At 39.8% G+C, this 26,754-nt stretch overlaps 1 protein-coding gene across 2 annotated transcripts in view; it reads left to right on the top strand.

Annotated features, from left to right (window-relative positions):
• Window positions 1-26,754, top strand: part of wdr35 (WD repeat domain 35) — a 115,020-nt gene that overhangs the window by 46,818 nt on the left and 41,448 nt on the right. For both annotated transcript variants that reach the window (XM_043676517.2, XM_043676508.2), the window contains 6 exons: window positions 930-983; window positions 4,201-4,310; window positions 10,448-10,658; window positions 16,159-16,239; window positions 16,895-17,031; window positions 25,484-25,687. In XM_043676517.2, the coding sequence (XP_043532452.1) occupies window positions 930-983; window positions 4,201-4,310; window positions 10,448-10,658; window positions 16,159-16,239; window positions 16,895-17,031; window positions 25,484-25,687 (797 nt within the window). The remainder of the gene's footprint in view (window positions 1-929; window positions 984-4,200; window positions 4,311-10,447; window positions 10,659-16,158; window positions 16,240-16,894; window positions 17,032-25,483; window positions 25,688-26,754) is intronic.

Below are 26,754 nucleotides of genomic sequence, written 5' to 3'. Positions count from 1 at the left end.
TATTGAGCATCATAACATAGCTTGTTCTATTTTCTTTGTGTGTAATAAATTTTGTTCTTTGTTAAAATTACATTGGTAGTCTCTCATGAATATGTTAAGCGCACTATGGTAAACAAATAGCTAAGGTCAAACTTAGGGGCTATCACAACAGATTTCACTTTGGGAATCTGACTTGCCCAATATTATTGCCAGCTTTTATATATCTATCTATATATACAATACACACAACTCAAATATTTCCCTGATGGGCAAAGGCCACATTGACTCCATTCCACTGCCAGCATCCTCTGCACACTGCAGGGGTGAGTAGTGTTGTGAAGAAACCATGCCTTCCTTTTTGAAAGACATTTTCCTATAAAGAAGGAGTTGCAAGCTTTTTTCCAGTGGTGTTGAAGGGGGAATGTTCGTGGCTCCTTCTCCTTTTAGTGGCACTGAACTGGACACACTGAAGAAGTAAAGTCAGGAAGAACATCAAGTTTCTATCACTGGGAGGCAGGAAGCTTTCAAGACTGAGCCTCAGAGAGAATTGGAATATTTGACAAGGTAATTTGTATTGAGTCTGGCTTCCTGATCCTGGCAGTCATTCTGTTAAAGATTTGATGACCTTAGTCAAATGGTCAAGGTGAGTGAATGCATCTGTACTTTATGAAAGTGGGCTGGCATGTGAGGGAGCCATTTAATTGGCTGGGAATAGTACTTTGCTGAAATTGATTGCGCCTGCTCTCTAACACACGGATTAATTTTGTTCAATCTTGTATTAGAAATCATCTGACTCTGAGATAATTCTGTATATTGGGGATGGGGAAAGCATTGGATTGAAGACATGACATTAACTGTTCTTGTTGAATTTTTATGTAATGTTTAATTTAGAATGGGACAACATTGGGATTCAAGCCTAATTTTGTACTCTTGTATTTGTTTTCCCGTAGACAACAAAGGATGCTATCTGCTGTATCACTGCTTCTGACAAAATATTGATTGTGGTAAGACCATTTTCCATTTAATTTACAAGTACCTGTTTAATATAAGATGGTTTTAATAAATATTTTGCTTTAAAACACTTTTTTTACTTTACTAATATATTTTCATGTTCACTAGCTTCATAACTGAGTTGTTAGATGAGGCATTTGGATGGTTGAATCCTATTTCTCAGGAGCTAACAAACCTGCTGAAACTCCAATATGACCAGTAGGATGAACACATACATTTCTGGCTGGAGCTATGTGGCTCAGTACAAAAGGAAAGGAGATTATGCTGGCAGTAGCATGGCCATATTGATGACACTACAATGCTGGCATCCTCTGCACAATACCAGGGTGTGAGTAGCATTGTGAAGAAACCATGTGTTCCTGGCGTTCGTCCTTTTAAAAGCACAGTTTTTATTAACAGGGAGTTGCAGCCTTTTGCTGCTGAGGGAGAAGGAGAATGGCACACCAGGGAATATGGTATAGAAAACAAACTGACAGCATTTAAAAGTGATAAATGAGTCAAGTAAATTATGGTCTTCCACTGTTTCAGGGTCTCATTACAGATTACCTCAAAGCCTCACTTGCCAAGTGCTAAACTCAGCATGATATGAGTTTGACCAGTAGGTAGGATGGTGCTGGAAAAGCACAGCAGGTCAGGCAGCATTGAAGGAAAAGGAAAATCGACGTTTCGGGCAAAAGCCCTTCATCAGGAAATGCTTTTGCCTGAAATGTTGATTTTCCTGCTCCTCAAATGCTGCCTGACCTGCTATGCTTTTCCAGCACCACTCTAATCTTGACTGTGATCTCCAGCATCTGCAGTCCTCACTTTCGCCTAGTAGGTAGGCTGCTCTGCTTAACTAAATGGGGAGTCAGCATGCTATGATTGATGCTACGTTAGATTTTTGTTTAACAGCATTGAGATATGTACCCAGCTCACAACGTTCCAGTAGGTCTGGCTCAATTTTGGTGATGTTTTAAGTTTTCAACTTGGTGCCTACCAGTGATATGGCAAGCCAACATATTTTTACCGAGCTTGAAATGGGCAGAATCCTTCCAGCAACTTCAGATTTATCATGGCAGATGTATGTTTTTTTGCCCATCACAAGACTCACCGTCTGCATGCCAAATCCTGCTAGATTAACATCTAATTAGTGTGTGCAGGATGCTAAATTAAGTGAGATTCTCTACATGTGGGGTTGTCTTCATTTTTGGAAAATAAGGTGACTTTCACACACACAATTTCCTGTCCTCTCTGGCCTTGCATAGAAATCACAACATTTTAGTCTGTTAACCTTTTTATATTATTACTTGCTGGAATCTCACATCATGCGCAAGGTGGGATTCCTATTTAGGTTGGCACTATTGCTGTGTTTTTGAGATCTTGTACAATTCTTTCACAGAAATTGTCTTATGGATCTACACAAGTTCTTTTTTAAAGGATAATGTGGAATTTGATGGCCAGTTAAAAAAATCAATGGCTTAAGCTTGTATCCTTGAAGAAACAGATTTTTGAGATGTCTTGGCAAATGAAGAACACCTCAAACTATCTGCTACACTTTTAACACTGAATAAGAGGAAGATTAATAAAGGAGGCCGGGATATACAGAGGCAGTGAGATCAAGAAAATTTTACAACAGCGTTGGAATACCAAAGTTAAAAGTTATTTTGTTCAAATCAAGATTAATTACTGGTGTGGAGAACTGAAGTCTGGTCATTGTGACAGATAGTTGTGCTGATTGAATAAAGTAAATCTCATCTGTATGTTTGAAAAAGAGATGTAAATTTATGCTACTGTTTTCATAACATCCAGATTTCCCAATGCTCTGTGCAGTCAATTATCTGCTTTTAATTTGTAGTCACTTGTAGTTTAGCTGCTGCACTAGAGTGGAAACTTGTTGGACTCAAGACTGGAGTGGGATACAACTTCTGATTTAGAGATAAAAGTGTTACAGTTCACTTGCTACTAAATAAAACAGTTCAATGCTTCTTAGGTAGGTTTGTTTAAATGTTTGTTTAAGTGTTTAGTCAGTCTACCTTTAAAGAGATTGAAGAAATGCATGTAAAAAAGGCAGAAATATCAAGTTGAGCTAACTGGAGTCATGCTGGCCTTTGGTTTGATATTAAATAGGATGTACAGAACCATAAGTGTGAAATGCTACATCTACTTATTGAAATAACGCCATGTGTTGTACCCAAGCGAATATCTAAGACAAGATCCTTAACTTATCTGCTAACACTAGATGGTTATTGTATCAAATGTCTTACAATGATGTAGTCTTATCTCATGCAGCTTCTGCCTATTTCCACCTCTGTGACTTCACCCAATTTCACACTGTCTCAATTAACCTGCTGCTGAAACCCTCATTCATGCTTTTTGGACTTCAACTATTCCAACCCAATCCCCTCTGTACGCTAATGGTCATCTAAAGCTTAGCTGCAAATATCTTGACTCACCATAAGCTCTATTTCCTATTAGCTTTGTGCTCACTGATCTACAATGATGTCAAAATGGGCATTTTGATCTCATCCTTGTTTTAAAATCCCTTCATAGTCTTGCTCCTGTCTATCTCTCTAAGCTCCTCCAGCCCTGCAACACTCTGGGATATGCCTTTAATTCTAATTATATATTCTCTAATTCTAGCCTGTCACATTCCCAATTATAATTATTCCAGCATTCGCGGCCCTTGAACTGGAAGTCCCTTCCTACATCTCTCTCTGCTGTCTTACCTTTTCTCCATTAAGACACTTCATAAAACCTACCTGTTTGACCAACCTTTTGTAATTTGAATTAATTAATATCTCCTCATGTTCCATTGTATCATACATCATTTTACAATGTTACCGAGAATCACTTTGGAAGATTTCATTTACTAATCCAGTACCTTAATGTACTCGAACAGAGTGCGGCTTAGTCTAACTCTAGCAATAAGTGAAGGATACTTGATACTTGAGCACTGAAGAAGAGCTGATCAAAATTTGATTTTGTTTTATGTGTTTTCATTAAATGCACCTCTTGTCTGATTATTTAAATTGTAGAAATAAACAAACATCCTGCAGCTGTCCAGCTTTTCTGGTTCTGTGGCTGGGTGAGAAGATTGGTAGCAAGATTGTGTTTAGGAAATATAATTCATAATACCAGGCCTGATAGTTAGAATAGTGAAGAGAAAATGCTTCTACAATTTTTTGACCAGTTATGTGCGCACAATTAGTTACAATGCTTTGTATTTTGCAGGGTCGTGAATCAGGGAAAATTCAGAAATATAGTTTACCAAATATTAGTCTGTTACAAAAGTATTTGTTCAACTACAGAAGTTACCAATTATCACTGAATTGTAATTCCAGGTGAGTCTTTTTCATAAAGAAATAATGGAATTGATTTTTTAAAGTCTTTTCCTGTAAGTTGTTACACATTGCATCCTACTTGGTTGTAGATCATCATATGTAATGCTGCCATTGCACAGCCGGGTGGTGGTGGGGGGGCAGTGGTGGGGTGGGGTGGGGGGTTATATGCAGTAGAACCTACAAATGATGTTGACCCCTTGTCCAACACCAGCCTGTGCGATAAAAGTCGCCATCAGCTACATGTGGTTTCCTGAAGAAGGGCTTATGCCCGAAACATTGATTCTCCTGCTCCTTTGATGCTACCTGACCTGCTGCGCTTTTCCAGCAACACATTTTTCAGCTCTACATGTGGTGTGGGTCTTCTTCAGTTGTATATAATGTGTGATAAGGGTGGGAGCAATTCATTGTCCATTTAAGGGCCTGAATAGACCCAAAGGTGAGGGGTTACTTGTTGCCTGTACTGGCCCCTTTAAAATTGGAGTCAGGTAGTGTTGGAGGCATGTGAGACATGTGCTGTGTTTGATGAGTACCTTGCCTTCAAACAGGTAGGGAATCAAATCATTTCAACTGAGGTCTTACTCTGGAGGCTGCAGATCTCGGGAATGATCTGCCATCAAAATATCAGCTTCCTGAGCCTTTGGTGCTCATCAATGTTGTGGAAGCTAATTCTCTGTGTTGGGGAGGAATGGGTGTTCTTCTTCTTGGGGCTGGATGTTTATCTTAATCCCCTGTGCCCAGCAAAGAGGTCGTGAGTGAGGAAATGGCAGCCGATACTGTTGTCGCTTAAACAGCTACTATTTATTGTGTATTGTTGTTGGTGCTCTTCTTGTTCTTCATGAAATGTTCAAGGTTGAGCTGCATAATCTTTTTTCATACCAAGGTGAGATCTACCAGTTAGGAAGTGTAGCTAAAGATGACTGAAATGCAAGACTGGTGAAGAATCTTCAAAGAAATTGCCATCTATTAGTTAAGCACTGTATACTCTCTGAGGAGTACTGTGAGCAGTAGCCTTTAATTTGGCAATGGCTGCTGCTCTTCAGTTTCACAGTTTAGTGGCTTCCAAGCCTGTCAGTTTCACTGAAGAAGCATTTCTTGATATGCACTCACCTCAAAATATCTTGGTAAGTTGTTGGTAGCTCAAGGAATAGACTTGTAAACTTTAAAGCCAGAATACTTGATTTAAACAGCATCTAATTATCCAGCAGCTCCATGGGAATTTCTTGATTCTGAAGGAGGGTCACTGGACCTGAACATTAACTCTGCTTTTCCTCCACAGATCTGTTGAGCTTTTCCAGCAGTTTCTGTTTTTGTTTCTTATTTCCAGCATCCACATATCTTTCTGTTTCTTGTGTGGGAATTCCTCACTCCTTCAAACCTACTGGGTGAAATCTGGAAGAATACAACTTACTTTGGGTCATAACAATGCAAAAATAAGTAATGGGTTTATCAAATAATTTTACGAATTCAGTTGATGTTTCCATTCATCCATTTGAACTATTCTTGCAGGTTTGGCAAGAAGTTAATATGTTGTAAACTCGATTCTAGTTCCAGCACCCTAAATGTGGTCACCCAGTTGTCAAGAATAGCTGAAAGTAATATTTTGTCCTTTACTTCATTACAAAAGCAAATACAACGTAGCACAACAAATCTTTTTTAATACAGCTCACAAAACAAGAGCATGGCCACTATAGTATTGTATTAGTATTTAATAAGGTTGTTGGCACATCTAAACATAAACACTTGTCACATTTTCCAGAAATACCTAAGTCCAAACACCCACAGAGGTTTTAAAGACTGAAATCACTAAATTAATTCCTGTGTAATTTTCACACCACTGTAAAAGTCCATATTAAAAAACGTTAAACACATGGTTTGGAAAAGAATAAAATATCGACGAAGAAGTCTTAAATGTCAAAATCCCCATATATTGATTTAGATGTTCATTTATTTAACAAATAATTTAACTGGGACAGCTATCATTGGCGAAGGTAAAACAGAGATTGAGACATAAGAATTTTATTTCCCTGTTTCATTTTTTCATTAGTTATTCATTTAAATGGACTTCATTGGATATAATGGCAATTTTATGAATGCTAGAAAAATATCCAGTGATTTAGGGTGTGGGTTTGCTTGCTGAGCTGTAGGTTTGATATCCAGATGTTTCATTACCTGGCTAGGTAACATCATCAGTGGCGACCTCCAAGTGAAATGAAGCTGTTGTCTCCTGCTTTCTGTTTATATGTTTGTCCTGAATGGGGTTCCTGGAGTTTGTGGTGATGTCATTTCCTGTTTGTTTTCTGAGGGGTTGATAGATGGTATCTAGATCTATGTGTTTGTTTATGGCGTTGTGGTTGGAGTGCCAGGCCTCTAGGAATTCTCTAGCATGCCTTTGCTTAGCCTGTCCCAGGATAGATGTGTTGTCCCAGTCAGAATGGTGGTTTTTTTTCCTCCGTGTGTAGGGCTACGAAGGAGGGAGGGTCGTGTCTTTTTGTGGCTAGCTGGTGTTCGTGTATCCTGGTGGCTAACTTTCTTCCTGTTTGTCCTACATAGTGTTTGTGGCAGTCCTTTCATGGAATATCCAGTGATAATCATTTATTTTAATAGAAACTGGAAACTGCTTATGGCCATTACTTGAACTTGAAAAAGTACTTTAAAAATTTGAGCAAATAATGGTGGACATGCAGTAACTTTGCAGCGACAAAGAAAAGTAACATTTCTGTTTGATAACCATTTTTCAGAACTGGAAGAAGTCAGAAATCTAATGTTTTTTTTAAGCAAGTGCAAAGGCAAGAAAATAACAAGAGAAAGTCTGTTACAAAGTGGCCAACAGAATAAATTAAATGATAAAAGAGATTATGGTTTAAAAACAAAAGACTGGGGCAAGTCTGAAATATGAACAGAAAATTCTGGAAAATTTCAGCAAGTCTGCAGCATCTGAGGAGAGAAAGAGTTACTATTTAAAGTTTGTAATGAGTGTTCCTGTCCCCGCAAGCTTCCAACTGCCTGTGCAACAACACACTACATGATCAACCAAGTAACCAAGTGGGGATTTGTCTTCTCTGTAATCAGTGGGGAGGGGAGGGAACACAATTGGTCAGGGATCCTGGTAAAACTATGAGAAATAAAAACAGGAGTATGCTGTTTGGCCCTTCAAGCTTATTCTGCTGACCAGTAGAATCATAGCTGATCTGACATTTCTCACGTCCCCTTGTCTGCCCTTTTCCCGTAACCCTTGATTGCGTGGACACAAGCCAGGGGCTTTTCCGCATTCGTTGACAGTTGGGATGCTAATGTTCAGGCGAGCTGTTTGACTACATTCTGGGGAGTGGGCAACAGTCAGTCTTGTAGGGCCTGCATCTGCAGTCGGGGAAATGCATACCTTCAAAACCCACGACCACTTACGTCGAGAAGGACAAAGGCAGCAGATACATGGGAACACCCCCATGTTCAAGTTCCCCTCCAAGCCACTCACCATCCTGACTTGGAATTATATCGCTGTTTCTTCACCGTCGGTGGGTCAAAATCCTGGAATACCCTCCCTAATGGCATTGTGGGTTAACCCACAGCAGGTGACTGCAGCAGTTCAAGAAAGCAGCTCACCATCACCTTCTCAAGGATGACTAGGGGCAGGCAATAAATGCTGGCCGGCCAGCAATGCCCACATCCCACAAATAAATACATTTTAAAAAATTGTCAGTCAGGGAGCTGCAAATATAGAGGTCTGAGACAAATAAACTGCAGATGCTGAAATCCAAAGTAGACAGGCAGGAGGCTGGAAGAACACAGCAAGCCTGGCAGCATCAGGAGTGAAGAAGTCGACATTCTGGGTGTAACCCTTCTTCGGGTCTGGTCAGTCATGTCTAGGAACTATACTGAAGTTGTTCAGATGTCTTTGATGAATACTGTCCTAGTAGTCTGTTATTCATGAAGAAGGTGCAAGGGGGCCTTTAGAGGCAGCAGGTGGGGGGAATTACTGCCAAAAGAGGTAGTGGTCTTGAGGCTTGGTGGGGTGAAACAGCAAAGGCAATTGTAGAGGTTGGAATGATGACAGTGATTGAGAGCAATTCCAGGTTTCTAGGAAGCTTGCAGATTGGCATTGGAAAGCATGATAGGCTACAGGAGGATATTATTGTGCCTGTGACTCTAACCATGGCCACTGTAGCAGTAGGGCTCATTAAGATGAAATATCAGGGTTCAGGAGCAGAGAGTACAGTTGGAAGCGAAGTTCCTCCACATGGAGGGGATGGCTGGAAATGGACTGTTGGTGTCAAGTGAGGTAAAGTTTTGTGGGTGGTTGTGGAACCCTGGACCTAGCAACCAAATGGAGCCCAATACTGATGATGTTCACCATGAGCTGCATTCCCTGACATCACTTGCCATTCTCTAAATGTGAAAGAGGTGAAATGCAACTGGAAGATGATTGGGTAGTCCTCAGGTGGGCAGAATAGATAAAAGTAAGGGATCCATGTCAGCTGGATGCTAGAAAATTGCAGGGGCAAAACCCCAAGATATACCTTTGCAAACTCCAGCTATAGTTCATTTGCAATCGTGTATCTGTCCACTTGCAACTTGTGTCATGTAAATGTACTTAGGTGTCAAACGCTGGTCAAAAGCAGTATATATATATATACCATATCATTGCTCTTGCAAATCACACATTGCTATCTGAATGGCTCATAAGTTAAGCGAATGACTTAACAGGAGACAAATGTTGGTCAAGCTGTCCCCTCACTTGTGGAACTTCTAAGGGTGCTATGGGATGAGAGGAACATCACTTCATCATGTAAGTATGAGGATAGACTCTAATGAATTCAACGATAAGTTTCAAATTTGATGTGGATCTGAGATGGTGTGATCAGTGGATGGAGATGTTGGGGCTTCTGAAAATGCAATTCCACTGTTTGAAACAGACTGGGGGACCCTCCACTATAGTCTGAACAGAGCATGTTGGAGCATCTGCCGCACAACTGAAGCAGGTAACAAGGTGATGTGATAAATGCTGAGGAACCAGAGGAATGGCAGCATTTCAGGGGACAAGGATGAGGACATTGAGCTGGTGAAAATTTGTTTCTGTGCATGTCGGAGCTCAGCTATGTTGGCCATTACTAGCTAGATAGAACCTGATTGACACTGGGGTCCAGTAGATGAGAGCTGCATACAGAAGACTAACATGAAGTGTAAAATAGTCATTTGTCATTATGCCAACATTTTGTTGACATTTGGCATTGTGGGGGCGAACTTCAGCTTCTTTTGGTTTGTCTGTGTTTGCTTTTGCTGGTTGTATGTTCGGAATTGTTGGATTGCTTGTTTGTATGTGATATTCCCCTACTGGACAATGACAGGAGCTGGATCTCAAGTGGGCAATTGGCGGCAGATAGTTGTAACTTAGAGAGGCTGTTTAGATTGAGTGAGGTTAATAATAGTTAAATTGTAAGGCCTGGTAGTTAAACAATGATGAGGGTGAAAAAATGTGCAAGGAAGTGTCAGCCATTTGACCATGAGCATCATGGTTTGTGGCTTCTGTGCTATTATGTTGTCAGTGAGGGGCAAGACTAGCATGCCAACCTTATCCAGGTGGGTAGCAGCCTTTTAAAGATTGTGAGAGGTCTTTCGATAGATGTGGCAATGAATGGTGAATTGTTCTGGGAATGATGTGCGGTAAGATGGGGTTAGGTGAATGTGAGAGACACCAAAGGAGTGAAGTAGGTGTAGAAGTAATGATGCGAGAAATCTTGCTGGGCCTGACACTGAAATTCCCTTCAAAAATCTTGACACAGCTTGCATTTATTCAAAGAAAATGTGAAAGTCAACCCTCTGTTTCTATCTCCACAGATATCCACCATATACGTGGAGCTGCAAGACATAAATCTTAAAATCAGTCCATTAGTTAGAAACAAAGTAATTACTGATTTTGTTTTTGCAAACAAAAAGTTTCCTTATATAATCTGCAGTTGCTGCATTATTGAGTATTTCCAGCATCATCTATTTTATTTAAGGTTTATATCATTCTCAGTGTTTTACTTTCTGCACACAATTTTTTTTAGAATCACTTAAGACATTTATAGTAAGGAATATGGAGACATTGAACTAAATTCAGTGGAAATACTAATGATGTAACTCTTTCTGTTGTTGTCTAGCCGCCTTGCCATCATTGATATTGCAGGTGTTCTGACATTTTTTGACCTTGAGACAAGAACAGTGGACAGTACAGGGCAGCAAGTAGTGGGCGAACAGCTAAAATTTGAGCGTAAAGATGTGTGGGATATGAAGTGGGCAAATGACAACCCAGATTTGTTTGCTATGATGGAGAAGACCAGAATGTATGTGTTTCGAAACTTGGATCCTGAGGTGAGATTTTGAACATATTGTTATGTATATTTCTTGAACTTAAACTTATGTGATATTTCAAGAAATAGAAACAGAAAATGTTGGAAACAATCATTAGCTGAGGCAGCATGTGAGTAAACAATGGAAACGTTCATATTTTCAGGTTGCGTTAAAACCCTGTTAAACCTAAATTATTACAGATCAATAATATTTTAAAAAGATGTGAAGTACATGGGAATATCTGAGGGAACATGAGATGAGACAAACAGAAATTGGAGAATGAAAAGCTTTTATAAACCAGCATGCCATGGCAGCTAAGAATCTTGAGGGAAGCAAAATCAGGTTTACACAAAGGGTTCAGAATTATCCATCTAAAACTGCAATACTTTCCTTTCCCCCCATGCTAAATAGCTCCAAACCAGGTGGTGAAGTATAAAACATGACTGTCTTTACGTACTGTATATAAAATCTTACCACCCTGTTCAGAATGTTGTGACACACATCTGTGGTAGCTGTGATTTGAACATGGACGTTCTGAGCTAGGCTATAAGACTCCTTTGCTAACTGCCTTTACAGATTTTATAAATCAAGCTTTTCATTTATGGCCTAGTGGTATTATCACTAGACTGTAAATCCAGAGACCCAGGTATGTTCTGAGGATCTAGGATTGAATCCCACTGTGGCAGATGGTGGAATTTGAGATCAATTAAAAAATATGGAAATAAGAGTCTCATGATGACCATGAAACCATTGTCAATTGTTTAAAAAAACCATCATCCTTACCTGGGTCTGGCCTATATGTGACTTCAGACCCACAGCAATATGGTTGACTCTCAACTGTCCTCTGGGCAATTAGGGATAGGCAATAAATGCTGGCCTAGTCAGTGATGCTCTCATCCTGTGAATGAATAAAAAAACTTTGTGGCAAATGGGACTTGAACCTGGCCTTCTAAGGTAGAGCCATGACCACTATGCCCAAGACCCCTTTCCTGACTCTTTATCTGAGATGCCACACCATAAGCAATGCACATCATCTTTGTAACTTCATAATACTCCTCCCCACACCAATGCTCCCATCTCTGGAAAGACTAGCACATTCAATTCTACACTGCCAGCCTTAATGCTGCAGAGAATATTTAATTTAAAGCCATATTTAGTCCTGAGGACTGAAACCTCCTCAAGCTGTTCCAGGTGTCTGTTAAACTTTGAGAAGGTCCAGATGGCTAAACACAGATGTGTCAGAGTGGTTATGGAATGGAAAACTGGAATGGTGAGTGTTATGGAACCTGGAATCAAATTTGTGGAGAAAGTATTCAGGACAAGGAAAGTTCCCCTTTAGAAGAATCAGCAGTAAATATGTATATTTGGAAGAACACAAACTTCTACCTCACCTGGAAATAGCATGCAGAATCTTGTGGTACACCTGTGAGTGAGAAGCAAAGTGGGTAGGGGAGAAGTTATTGCATGAGAGGCTAAAGATCAGACTGCAGAAGTGTGGGTTTTCAGTTAAGCTCTTGGAGCTTCTGAAGTCTGATCAAGCTTCCTCATGGCAAATGTCAAGAAGTCTTTTTGTGTGCACTTGCATCTCATACATGGTCACTAAAAACACCAGCTGGTCGGAATTAAATTCCCATTTCCAATTAAATTCTCCATAAGCAAGCAATATGAAAGTGGAATTGCAAGTAGATAGGATAGTGAAGAAGGTGTTTGGTATGCTTGCCTCTATTGGTCAGTGCATTGAGTACAGGAGTTGGGAGGCTATGTTGTGGCTGTATAGGACATTGGTTAGGCCACTTTTGGAAAACTGCATGCAATTCTAGTCTCTCTGTTATAGGAAGGATGTTGTGAAACTTGAAATGGTTCAGAAAAGATTTACAAGAATGTTGCCAAAGTTGGAGGGTTTGATCTACAGGGAGAGGCTTAATAGGTTGGGGCTATTTTCCCTGGCGCGTTGGAGGCTGAGGGGTGATCTTATAGAGGTTTATAAGACCTCTATAACAAAAAGAAAAACAAACAGAGGATAACAAAGAGAGAAATAGGGAAGGAGAGGATCAAATATGAAGGTAAGCTAGCCAGTAATATTAGAAATGATAGTAAAAGTTTCTTTCAATGCATAAGAAACAAACGACAGGCAAAAGTAGACATTGGGCCACTTCAAACTGATGCTGGAAGCCTAGTGATGGGAGATAAGGAAATAGCTGGAGAACTTAATAAGTACTTTGCATCAGTCTTCACAGTGGAAGACATGAGTAATATCCCAACAATTAAAGGGAGTCAGGGGCTGAGTTGAGTATGGTTGCCATTACAAAAGAGAAAGTGCTAGAAAAGCTAAAAGGTCTTAAAATTGATAAATCTCCTGGCCCCGATGGGCTACATCCTAGAGTTCTGAGGGAGGTGGCAGAGGAAATAGCGGAGGCGTTGGTTGAGATCTTTCAAAAGTCACTGGAGTCAGAGAAAGTCCCAGATGATTGAAAATCACTGTTGTAACCCCCTTGTTCAAGAAAGGATCAAGACAAAAGATGGAAAATTATAGACCAATTAGCCTAACCTTGGTTGTTGGTAAAATTCTAGAATCCATCATTAAGGATGAGGTTTCTAAATTTTTGGAAGAGCAGGGTCGGATTAGAACAAGTCAGCATGGATTTAGTAAGGGGAGGTCGTGCCTGACAAACCTGTTGGAATTCTTTGAAGAGGTGACAAGTAGGTTAGACCAGGGAAACCCAGTGATGTGGTCTATCTAGACTTCCAAAAGGCCTTTGATAAGGTGCCACACGGGAGGCTGCTGAGCAAGGTGAGGGTCCATGGTGTTCGAGGTGAGCTACTGGTATGGATTGAGGATTGGCTGTCTGACAGAAGGCAGAGAGTTGGGATAAAAGGTTCTTTTTCAGAATGGGAGCCGGTGACAAGCGGTGTCCCGCAGGGTTCAGTGTTGGGGCCGCAGCTGTTCACATTATATATTAATGATCTGGATGAAGGGACTGGGGGCATTCTAGCGAAGTTTGCCGATGATACGAAGTTAGGTGGACAGGCATGCAGTACTGAGAAAGTGGGGAGGCTGCAGAAGGATCTAGACAGTTTGGGAGAGTGGTCCAGGAAATGGCTGATGGAATTCAATGTGAGCAAATGCGAGGTCTTGCACTTTGGAAAAAAGAATACAAGCATGGACTACTTTCTAAACGGTGAGAAAATTCATAAAGCCAAAGTACAAAGGGATCTGGGAGTGCTAGTCGAGGATTCTCTAAAGGTAAATATGCAGGTTGAGTCCGTGATTAGGAAAGCGAATGCAATGTTGTCATTAATCTCAAGAGGGTTGGAATATAAAAGCACCGTTGTGCTACTGAGACTTTACAAAGCTCTGGTTAGGCTCCATCTGGAGTACTGTGTCCATTTCTGGTCCCTACACCTCAGGAAGGACATACTGGCACTGGAGCGTGTCCAGCGGAGATTCACATGGATGATCCCTGGAATGGTAGGTCTAACATACGAGGAATGGCTGAGGATCCTGTAATTGTATTCATTGGAGTTTAGAAGATTAAGGGGAAATCTAATAGAAACTTACAAGATAATACATGGCTTGGAAAGGGTGGACGCTAAGAAATTGTTTCCGTTAGGCGAGGAGACTAGGACCTGTGGACACAGCCTTAGAATTAGAGGGGGTAAATTCAGAACAGAAATGCGGAGACATTTCTTCAGCCAGAGAGTGGTGGGCCTGCGGAATTCATTGCCGCGGAGTGCACTGGAGGCCGGGACGCTAAATGTCTTCAAGGCAGAGATTGATAAATTCTTGATGTCGCAAGGAATTAAGGGCTACGGGGAGAATGCGAGTAAGTGGAGTTGAAATGCCCATCAGCCATGATTGAATGCGGAGTGGACTCGATGGGCCGAATGGCCTTACTTCCACTCCTATGTCTTATGGTCTTATAAAATCATGAGGGGATAGGGTAAATAGTCAAGGCCTTTTCCCCGGGGTCGGGGGAGTCCAGAACTACAGGCCATAGGTTTAAGCTGAGAAGGGAAAGATATAAAAGGTACCTAAGGGGTAATTCTTTCATGCAGAGGGAGGTGCATGTTTGGAATGAGCTGTCAGAGGAAGTGGTGGAGGCTGGTACAATTACAACATTTAAAAGGTATTTGAATGGGTATATGATTAGTAAGGGTTTAGAGGGATATGGGCCAAAGTGCTGGCAAATGGGACTAGATATATTTAGGATATCTGCTCGGCATGGACAAGTTGTATCGAAGAGTCTCTTTCCATGCTGTACATCTCTATGACTCTATGTGCTTTATAGATCATAGAATGTTACAACACAGCAACAGGTCTTTTGACGCAACCTGTCTGTGGCGACCATGATGCCATTCTAATTGAATCCCATCTGCCTGCCTTCTGATTGTATGTAGCAGACAAGACATTGTACTTGTTGAGCATTCGAGCGAGTAGCTACTGCTTTGTCCTTTTTGGGGAGCTTTCACCTTGCCATACTATCATTGACATTGGGTGATGATTGTCAAAGTTGCCCTAGCAATTGACCAAAGGAGAAAGACAGGGCTGTAATTGCCATGCATCACAGAGGCTTTCCAGAGTAGATGCATGTGGCCATGGATGAAAGTCTGTCTAGTTAGCAGACCCAAGTTGGCCACGGAATGCTATTAGCCCATAATGTCTAGCTGTAGGCATCATCTCCAACAACCCAAATGATGCTCCTGGCCTGCAGGGCATAAATGTTTGGCTGGTTGTCTTTAAAATATGGTGCCGGGGACATTTCTTGCTCCATCCCACCAAAAGATTTGCCGTACTGCTACTCCATAACAGAACATTCCGCCCACTATTTGTGGCCCTGGTCTGTAGTGTGAGCATTATACAGCTTTAAATTAATAGGTGAATGGTCAAAGGATAAAAAATATAGGTGATAGGTTTGTAAAATAGTAAATAAGGGTGTCCCAGAAGGAATGACAATTGTAACTACTTTCCAATCTTGAGCTCTGATTTTTAATGTCTAATCAAATTAGGCAGTGGCCTGTATGTTGGTTAATTCTTCTTCCAAACAACATCTCTTTCCTGACAACATCTAAAGGCCCCATCTGTATGTAATGTTAAAGGGGCTGATGCTGCTACTCGTTCTCAGTTCCACTTCGTCAAATCAAATTATTGGTAATGGCACTCATAATAAACTAGGAGCTTAAGGGGTTTTATAAGAAAAAACAATCACAAAAGTATAGTTTGGCAGACTCCCTGCTAGCTAGAATGTTTGCTTGTACTATTTGAATACAGGTTTATTCGGAAAGCCTGACATATGTTTTAGTTTTATGGTATTTGCCACATGTTGTGTTTTTTTAGCTGTAAATTTTTCTTGGTCTGTTTTGGAACATGATGTATTTTTGGAGTTTGTACTTCCATTCATTTGTAACAAAGATAGTGTTGAGCACCATTCATTAGGTAAGTAAGATATTGAAACTAATTTTGTGCAACAGCAGATTTTCTTCTTGGTGAATTTAATACTAGACTGTTCAATTATTTTTATAGGAACCAATTCAAACATCTGGGTATATATGCAGTTTTGAAAATTTGGAAATCAAATCTGTACTTTTGGATGAAATTTTGAAGGTAATGGTTTAATGCAGTATTCATCATATATAAAATGTAAATCATTGGAAGACTATTTGTACAGTTAATGTTGGCAAAGATCATTAATCATATGCACTTTTTCCTAATTTAATTACTTATTTTCTACTGCTTATCCATGAAGAAACTATTTGCTGTTTTGAAGTGCCTCTGTGTAATTGGTCCAACTGTTTTTAAACACTCAACCCCAATATTCATGAGGAATCATGGAGGCTGTTTGTGAATATGGTAACAATTCTAAAACTCTAGTCATCAGACCCAGTGACAATGTCACAGCCCAGCATTTAAAAAATATTTTATTATTTAACATGTTCTATTTAATGGGATGTGGCCAATGCTGGCTGAGCCCAGGTTGCCTTGGGTCAAAGGACCATCTTTGGATTGTGGGAGGAAACTGGAGCACCCATCGGAAACCCACGCAGACACAGCGACAAAATGCAAACTCGACACAGTCACCCAAGGTTGGAATTGAACCTGGATCCCTGAGCAGTGAGGTAGCAGTGCTAACCACTGAACCACTGTCCCAGCAACATTTTGCAGGAACTTGTCACTTATCAATTTATGAGAAAGATGTTGTTGATCATTTATTCTGTGGACTTACTTTAGTAAAGGTGGTCTCTATTGATTTTTCTCTTAGGAGCCAAGCCAGCCCAACAAGGACTACATCATTAATTTTGAAATTCGTTCTCTACGTGATAGCCGAAGCCTTATAGAAACTGTTGGAATTGAAGATGCCTGTGCGTTCATTGAAGAAAACCCTCACCCAAGACTTTGGTAAGGAGTCTGAATATCAAATATTTTACTTCTGGTGCTTTGTTGTCAACAAGTATCACATAGCCCCAGCTTTTCAGACACTTGGCAAAATCTGAGTGTTTCCTGTTCCATTAGTTTTCCTCACATGCGACTGAACATTGCAGTCATCCCATTGAGGAAAATATGTTATTTTTGTGTTTCAAGTATCTGTCTGTTCCAGCAATACACAAAGACTGATTGATTCATTGTCAGTTGGATTCTAAGATGTTTTCTATATTTCCATTGCCACAGAAGTGTGAATTAATTTTGATGGTTTTTCTTGAGTGTACAATTTCAATTTTTAGATTAGATTCCCTACAGTATGGAAACAGGCCCTTCGGCCCAACAAGTCACACCGACCCTCTGAGACCCACCCAGACCGAGTCCCCTACCCTACATTTACCCCTGACTAATACACCTAACACTATGGGCAATTTTAGCATGGCCAATTCACTTGACCTGCACATCTTTGGACTGTGGGAGGAAACCAGGGCACCCGGAGGAAACCCGCACAGACATGGGGAGAACATGCAAACTCCACACAGACAGTTGCCTGAGGCTTGAATCGAACCCGGGTGCCTGGCGCTGTGAGGCAGCAGAGTTAACCACTGAGCCACCTTGCAGCCCCAATTCTTATCTGCAAGCTTGTAACCCAAAGGTTCTGTCAAAGTTCCATTGGGTTTCTCCAATTTTCTTTGGTAATTTTAGTCTACAGTATTTTTCTACTAGTTTTCACATATTCTATCTTGAATGGCAGCACTTTGCAGTTTATATCAAATTTACTAGTGGTAAATTGATGACTAAACCGATATGGACCTTGAAAGAAAATTGCATTCATTTTCTTTTCAAACATCCTACAACTCCCAGTCTCAAAAACAATAACTTCAGCAAAGCCCAGTGCATGCTGGAAGAGCAGCACCTCATTCTTTGTTTCGGCACTTTACAAGCCTCAATAAGATCAACAACTTCAGAGCATGAACACTGTCCTCCATTTTGATTACTCCCTACCACCCCTTCAGTGTCTTGTTTGCATTGGTCAGTGGTGGTAACCTATTTCTACTATTCACATCTACCATAAACACTTATTCTGAGTCAATACTATCATTAGCACTCCATTTGTCTTTTGCTTTAGGCACCCTTACCATCTGCTGCATTTGGTCCTCCTCCCCCTTAGTTAACAACATAAAAACATTTTCTAGTACCCTTTATTTTGGAAAAGAGTCTTATTGGACATGAACCATTAACTGTTTCTCTCCATAGATGCTATTAAATCAGCTGGGTTCCTCCAGCATCTACAGTTCTTTAATTTTATATGAAGAAAAAAGTACTAGACAAATCTTTGAACTCAATCATTTAGTTTTACAAGCAAAGTAGAAGTACAAATAAATTTAGTCGATAATTCAATACTGGCTTCGAGGAAACATAGAAAATAGGTACAGGAGGAGGGCCATTTGGCCCTTTGAGCCTGCATCATCATTCAATATGATCATGGCTGATGGTGCAATCTCAGTATCCCAGTTCCACCCTCTCCCCATACCCTCTTAATCACTTTAGCCGCTCTCTCTTGAATACATCTAATTAATTGGCTCCAACAGCTTCCTGTGGGAGAGAATTCCACAGGTTCACAACTCTGAAGAAATTCTTCCTCATCTCAGACCTGAATGGCTTACCCCTTATTGTTAGACTGTGACCCCTTGTTCTGGATTTCCCCAGCATCGGGAACATTCTTCCCACATCTAGCCTGTCCAGTTTCATCAGGATCTTAAATGTTTCTATGAGATTGCTCCCTCATTTTTCTAAATTCCAGTGAATGCAAGCCCAGTCGATCCAGTCTTTCCTCATATGTCAGTCCTGCCATCCCGGGAATCAGTTTGGTGAACCTTCACTGGATTCTCTCAATAGCAAGAATGTCATTCCTCAGACTAGGAGACCAAAACTGCACACAATACTCACCAAGGCCCTGTATAACTGTAGCAAGACATCCTTACTCCGATACACCAGTCCTCTCGCTATGAAGGCCAGCATGCCATTAGCTTTCCTCACCTCCTGCTGCACCTGCATGCTAACCTTCAGCGACTGTTCCACCAAGACACCCAGGTCTTGTTGCACCTCATCCTTTCCTAGACTGCAACCATCCAGATAGCAATCTGCCTTCCTGTTTTTGTGACCAAAGTGGATAACCTCACATTTATTGACATTACATTGCATTTGCCAAGTATTTGCCCTCTTAGCCAATCTGTTCAAGTCACCCTGCAGCCTCTTAGTATCCTCCTCATATCACACACTGCCACCCAGCTTAGTGCTATTTGCATATTTGGAGGTATGGCATTCAAATCCCTTGTCCAAATCATTAATGTATATCGTGAACAGCTGAGGTCCCAGCACTGAACCCTGCAATACCCCACTTGTCACTGCCAGCCACTCTGAAAAGAGCCCATTTATTCCAACTCTTTGCTTCCTGTCTGCCAACCAGTTCTGTATCCATGTCAATACATTACCTCCAATATCATGAGCTTTAATTTTCCTGACTAATCTTGTGAGTGGAACCTTGTCAAACGCAAATACACAGCACCTACTGATTCACCATCATCTACTTTACTGGTCACATGCTCAAAGAAAATTCCGGAAGATCTGTCAAGCATGATTTCCCTTTAGTGAATCCATGCTGATGAGGACCGATTCTGTCACTGCTTTCCAAATGTTTAGTTATTACATCCTTAATGATTGGTTGTGGGGAAAATGCTGGAGTCAATGTCAGGCTAACCGGCCTATAATCCCCATTTTATCTCTCGCTCATTTTTTAAAGAATGGGGTTACATTAGATACCATCCAGTCCATTCGAACTCTTCCAGAGTCTACAGAATATTGGAAAATGATCACCATTGCATCCACTATTTCTAGGGCCACTTCCTTAAGTACTCTTGGATGTTGAGCATCAGGCCCTGGGGACCTTTCGGGTTTTAGTCCCATCAGTTTCCCCAGTACCATTTCCTCACTAATAAGGATTTTCTTCAGTTCCTCCCTCATGCTTGACCCTCTGTCCTGTAGGATTTCCTGAAGATTATTTGAGTCTTCCTTAGTGAAGACAGATCCAAAGTATTTGTTCAACTGGTGTGCCCTCTCTTTGTTGTGCATTATGAATTCACCTGATTCTAACTGCAAGGGACCTACATTTGTCTTCACCAGTCTTTTTCTCTTCACATATCTATAGAAGCTTTTGCAGTCAGTTTTTATGTTTTTCGCAAGCGTACATTCATATTTTATTTCCCTTTCTAAATTAAACCCTTTGTCCTCCTCTGCTGACTTTCAAATTTCCCTCAGTCCTCAGGTGTGCTCCTTTTTCTGGCCAATTTATATGCCTCCTCTTTTGCTTTAACATTATTTCTGATTTCCCTTGTTAGCCATGATTGAGCCACCTTCCCTGTTTTCCTCTTAAGCCAGACAGGTATGCACAATTGTTGATGTTCATCCATATGTTCTTTAAATGTCTGCCATTGCCTGTCCACCTTAAATATTCTTGGCCAGTTTATCCTAGTCAAAGAAAAGAGTTTTAGTTTTTAGAACAATTTATTCTTTAAAAGGATAATATTATAAAATTTAAAAAGAAACTTTTACATTTAATTATGTGTTGAAAGAGCATAAAAGGTACTTTTAGGTACTTTGATACCAAAATAAATGGATTCTGTGACTGTTGGAGGTAAAGGGAACACAGAGGTATTTTTGACTTGAGTCATGCAGCAGTTCATCAGTCTGAGACACAGGAGCTTGGGTACCTGACATCAGCATTTATTGAGTGGAAACTGAGAATATGTTAAAGCTTGTAGATTACGTTTGATATCTAAGCAGGATTGCTTTACATAATGCTTGTATAGCCGTATAATAACTCTGGAGCTATATACTAACTGTGAGCCATGAAAGTACATTTTTCGTCATCCTAGAATGAAAATGTCTGCATTAGTCTTTTTTCCTTGTCCTTTATTTTGAAACTGATTATGTAAACCTTGAAATATAATACTTTTTCATATTCAGAGGGTACTCATAATACAAGGGCCTAAACATTAAATTAACCCTAAATTAGTTACTAACTTCTGGGAATCTTTTCAAACTTGCTGAGAGTCTACTGGGTCTACTTAATATCCAGATCTGGTGGCTATATAGTAGAGTGCATGAAACAGACCTGAAAAATATACAAATTTACTTTGGGTCCAAGTAAGGAAGCATAAGAACCTTGTTTTTTAAACAAAGGACTATTTAGAACTGATGTATTTTAAGTTAAAATAGCTTGCTGTCAAAGATAGTTCAACCTCTGGCACTTTTCTAAGGATGTTTAAATGATGTCAGAAGCTTTTAATAGCCATTTTACTCTTTCGTTGTGTCAACAGATATTTCACCTACTGGAGAATTTAGCCTTTGATTTTTCATGCATCTGTTTCTCTCGGGCTCCCTGATATCATACCCTGTTGAATGTTGCCTCTTTTAAGTCAAATGTGTTAATCTTTAGATCCTGTCTATGTTTTCTGCTTGAACTTTGTTATTCTGAATAAACCCATTCTGAGGGGATTGTTGGTAATTCAATGGTACTTGGTGGCATCGGTAAAAGTCCCAACCTTCAATTTACTAATGGTTGGAAGGAGGCTGGTTTATTCTTTTTGTAGATATGACAAAGCTGGGCAAACTCCTGTAATGTCGAGCCAAGAGCCAGTTTCATATTTTATCAAAATAATTTGGCAATGGTGGGAGACAAACTTTAAATATTTGACTTAGCTGGGATCCTGGTAGAATCCATCGTCGTTTCCACTATTAGGACATGTGGACTCCAATCCTGTTGCTGGGTGTTGACATCAATGTTTTTGGAGATCTTAAAAGGATATCATGTGTGAGTATTTCCTCATCACTTTATGCTTTAAATGCAGGTAAATGCTCTGTTTTCTCACTTGCACTTTCATGGCCGTCTGCACTTTGTTTGTGAAAGGAACATAGGTACAAGAGTAGTCCATTAATCCTGTGAATTGCCTCTGCCGTTCAGTGTGATCTTGACTGATCAAACCCTTCATTGACATTTAGCCACCTCTCCCCCATAATCCTGTATGCCACTGGTAATCAGAGATCTATCAATTTCTACGATGTACATAGTCAAAGACTGATCTTTCACAGCCCTTTGTGGCAGAGAATTTCAAAGGCTCAGAACATTCTGAGTAAAAACATTTTTCCTCAACTTGGACCCTCTTTCTAGAATCCCCAACCAGGCAAACATCTTACATGGATCTACCCTATCTATCTCTTTATGTATTTTGTAAGTTTAAGTGAGGAAACGCATTCTTCAAATTTTCTAAAGAATACAGGCTTAGATTGCCCAAAAACAGGAATTGCTGAAGAAACTCAGCAGCTCTGGCAACATTAGTGTGTCGAGTCCGGTGTCCCTTCTTCAGAGTTCACACATCTCTCAATCTCTCTCAGTCTCTTCATAGGACTGTCCTGCAATTCCATGAACAGGTCTGGTGAACACTCACTGCACTCTCTCAGTGGCTAATTATCTTTCCTGAGATAAGGAGACCAAAACTGCACACAGTGCTCCAGGCACAGCCTAACTAAGCTTCTTTACAATTGAAACAAGTCTTCACTCCTGTTGTACTCAAATCCTCTTGCAATGACAGAAACATTCCATTAGTCTTCCTAATGGCTTGCTACACCTTGTTACATGTTAGCTTTCAGTAGCTTTTCAATGTCTACACCTAGGTCCTTATGTACATTTACACTTTTCAACTTCATTTAAGCAAACCTTGCACATCTGTTTCTCCTACCACTGTGGATAATCCTCACATTCTTTCCACATTATATTCCATTTGCTATGTTCTTGTCCATTCAATAAGCCTATCCAAATCCTCCTGAAGCTGCTTTACAACTTTTTCACAACACATATTCCCACTTAGTTTTGTGCCATTCACAAATTTGGAAATATGATGTTTCGTCCACAGTCTAAACAATTGATGTTTATTGTGAACGAAGGTTAAGGAGCCAATTTCTCATAATCACTTGGCTTTCAATCAGCATTGTTGGGTATTGTAGATCTGGTGAGCCTTCTGCGTCTTTAATTGTAGCTCTCAGCATGATTGTGGTGCCTTTCTTTAGTCTTAACCTTACTTTTGGGGGTTTCATTTTTGGATCACCAGGTTGTGCCACTTCACATACATCTGTGAGGGTCATGATGTTGCATGTCATGTCAGTGTCTAACTCTTTATGTTCACAAGAATGCAAATAGGATATTATTTTACAAGAGAAGTCTTTGTGCATTGTATTTCACAAGTGAAAATGCAGACTTTGTGGGCTTAAAGAGCTTGAAGAATAGTATAGGGAAAATGTATGTGCATGGAATTTAAATAGATAAATTTTGATAATCAAAATTAGAAATGGCTGTGGGGATCTTGATGTCAGATTAATTTGTATCTATTGCTTCTGATCTCGGCAGCGTAACAACTTTTCTCTGCCTGCATTGCTACAGCCAGTACTAACACCCTGTTATTTAACTGCCATATCAGCAGTGGACTCAAACTTGTGAGAAGTTAGCACAATATGTTTAATAATTAAAATATTAATCTAGATTTTCCTTCACATTAAGAAAGACAATTTCTGTGAATACAATGTCAGAAATTAAGAAAGGAGTAAAAGTCATTAACACCAAAACTTTAGTGACCAGTGGTGTTATTGGCATAGACATTTTGCAGCATTAAAGGTGCTAAATCAATAGAATTTTTTGTTGTTCATCAATAAATCAGAGGACAAATTGCTTTTTATGAGAATTCCCTCCCCCATGACTTTTATTGTTTTGTGTTCGCTGCCCATACATGTATTTTGATATTACTGTCATTAAAGATTGTAGGATAATTGCATCTTTAAATACACAACTGTGACTATGCTGGTGAGTTGTTTATTTTGGTCTTTTTACTTTTAAAATGGACTAAAAATGATTGACTTTTTAAAAGAAATATGATCCAGGATGAACTTTTCCTAGGATTATGCATTTATTATTTTAATTATGTCAGTTTCTTTTTTAGGAAACTTCTTTTGCATTTATTTCAGCTAATATCTGATTTTCTCACAGTAAGCTACATTTATGCTGCCAGTTACTGATGTCAGAATGGTGCCTCCTGTCTGTCATACACTATTGGCAGAATCTTATTTCATTGAAAGCAGTGTCACAGGTAGACTGGGTGAAGAAGAAGGCATTTAGCATGCTGGCCTTCAGTTGAGGCATTGAGTATAGGAGTTGGGATGTTATGTTAGAGTTGTATAAGTCGCTGAGGAGGCTGTACTTGGAGTCACCCTGTTATAGGAAAGACATACTTAAACTGGAAAGAATGAAAAGAAGATTTATGAGGATGTTGCCAGTACTAGTAGGCCTGAGTTATAAGGAAGAGGTTGACCAGGATAGGGTTTTCTTCTTTGGAATGTAGGAGAATGAGGGATGACCTTATTGAGGAATCATGCGGGGCATAGATAGGATGAATGCATATAGTCTTTTTCCCAGGGATGTGGAATTAAAAACTAGTTTCAATTGATAGTTTCAGATAAGAGGGGAAAGATTTAAGAACACCTTGACAGACAGCTTTTTCACGCAGGGAGTGGTGCATGTATGGAATGGGCTGCCAGAGAAAGTGGTTGAGGCAAGCATAATAGCAACATTTAAGACCATAAGATCATAAGACATAGGAACGGAAGTAAAGCCATTCGGTCCATCGAGTCCACTCTGCCATTCAATCATGGCTGATGGGCATTTCAACTCCACTTACCTGCATTCTCCCTGTAGCCCTTAATTCCTTGTGACATCAAGAATTTAGCAATTTCTGCCTTGAAGACATTTGGCGTCCCAGCCTCCACTGCACTCTGTGGCAATGAATTCCACAGGCTCACCACTCTCTGGCTGAAGAATGTTTAAAAAACATTTGGATAGGTACATGGATGGGAAGGGTTTAGAGGGAGATGGACCAAATGTGGGCAATTGGAACTAGCAACATGGACTAGTTTGGGCTGAAGGGCCTATTTCCATGCTGTATTACTCTATGACTCTATAACATTGTGATCCTCAACTAAATAAAATCAAGTTATAACAGAGCTATATGCTTATATGTGGTTTCATGCATTCGTGGTGGTGGTGGTTAATTTTTGATAATAGGAGAAAGTTTGAAATTGTAGAAGTTTATTGAAGCTTCAACAAAAAGTGTGTCATCAATGTGTGGCTTTAGACTGAGCTAGAATTACATTGTGATGCAGATTTGTACAGCTAGATTGCACCATTACTCAGCATAACTCCAATTAAGGCATGCAAAACTTAAACTGACATTTTATTTATACCACTGTGTTGTCTTCAAAACACGAAGCACTATTTTCTTAGAATAAAATGAAATATAGCTAATTGAATTCTTACTTTGTATTTTAGGCGCTTACTTGCAGAAGCTGCTCTACAGAGACTTGACCTTAAAACGGCAGAACAGGCATTTGTCCGTTGTAAGGATTACCAGGGGATTGAGTTTGTAAAACGTCTAGGAAATCTTCAAAGTGAATCCATGAAACAAGCGGAAGTTGCAGCATATTTTGGAAGATTTGAGGAAGCTGAGAGAATGTATCTAAACATGGATAGAAGGTGTTCATGATACTTATGGAAATAGTTACACTGGTTTAGACCAAAAACTCTTAAAGGTGTTGTGTAGCTTTCCTTATGAAATGTTTATCATTTGGAAGTGTTTTGAAATTTTTATGAATTTCAGTCTTTTGACATTGCAGGTCTGACCTGACTGAAATTTAAGTTTCAATGAGATGTCATAATGGGAGAAGAGTATGGAGTGGAGAGCAAAGACATAAAGGATGGAAATTCAAAAGCAGAGGGGCACCAAAAAAGCTGTTGACATTATGACAATGGCCATTTTGTGAACTTAATTTGCCTTCCCTCTGCTGTAAAATACACAACACAAATGGAGTTATTTAATGTTGATTACTGTATACTGTTAAAAGATTTTGGTTTGGTAGGGCTTGGATTTGTACAAGTTGTTTTTGGACTTTTTCAACTCACTTCACATACTGACTGTCTTGAGTATTTGGTGCTGCTGCTGCAAGATCAGATTGGCTACTAGGTGGATTCAAGTTAGTGATTCTGCTGAACCTTTGACTCCTGTTTATGTCATACTGGAATGGCTATTTGGCACTATTGTTCATGTTCTACTAATTAGTTCCAGTAAAACTCAGTACAATCCAGTTGATGACAAACTAAAGGAGTAATATTGTTACATATAGACAAGTCAAATTCACGGTGTGACACAGGTACCTGGGATGGTCCTTTAGCCAAACAAAGATAGGAAATTTTCTGATTTTATTCTTAAGGGATCATTTAGTGCTTTTGTAGTAGTTTTTGTCCTTTCCTAATTCTAGAATTTGGCGCTCTTAGCTTAGAGACTTATAAAGCTTAGGTTCTTCATTAGCAGAATGTTTATTGACCTAAATCTTAATCAAGACATTTCAGTCTGATTTTGTTGATTTAAGAATGTTATTTGATATAGAGTACAGAATGACGAGTTGAAATCATTATGGTGTACCAGAAGTTTGAAGCAGTGTTCGGTTGATTTTAATGCCCCGATCTGAAAGGAATGGTGTAGGCAAGCGGTAAAATGTTGAGATTGTCTTAAAAGCAACAGCATATTCCTACCCATTCCACAC

The sequence above is a fragment of the Chiloscyllium plagiosum genome, unplaced genomic scaffold (assembly GCF_037043375.1).
Source record: "Chiloscyllium plagiosum isolate Xiang-an unplaced genomic scaffold, Cpla_swu_hap1 HiC_scaffold_3, whole genome shotgun sequence".
Lineage (NCBI taxonomy): Eukaryota > Metazoa > Chordata > Chondrichthyes > Orectolobiformes > Hemiscylliidae > Chiloscyllium > Chiloscyllium plagiosum.
Note: the sequence above shows the minus strand (reverse complement) of the source record. Positions and strands in the feature narration are given on the sequence as shown.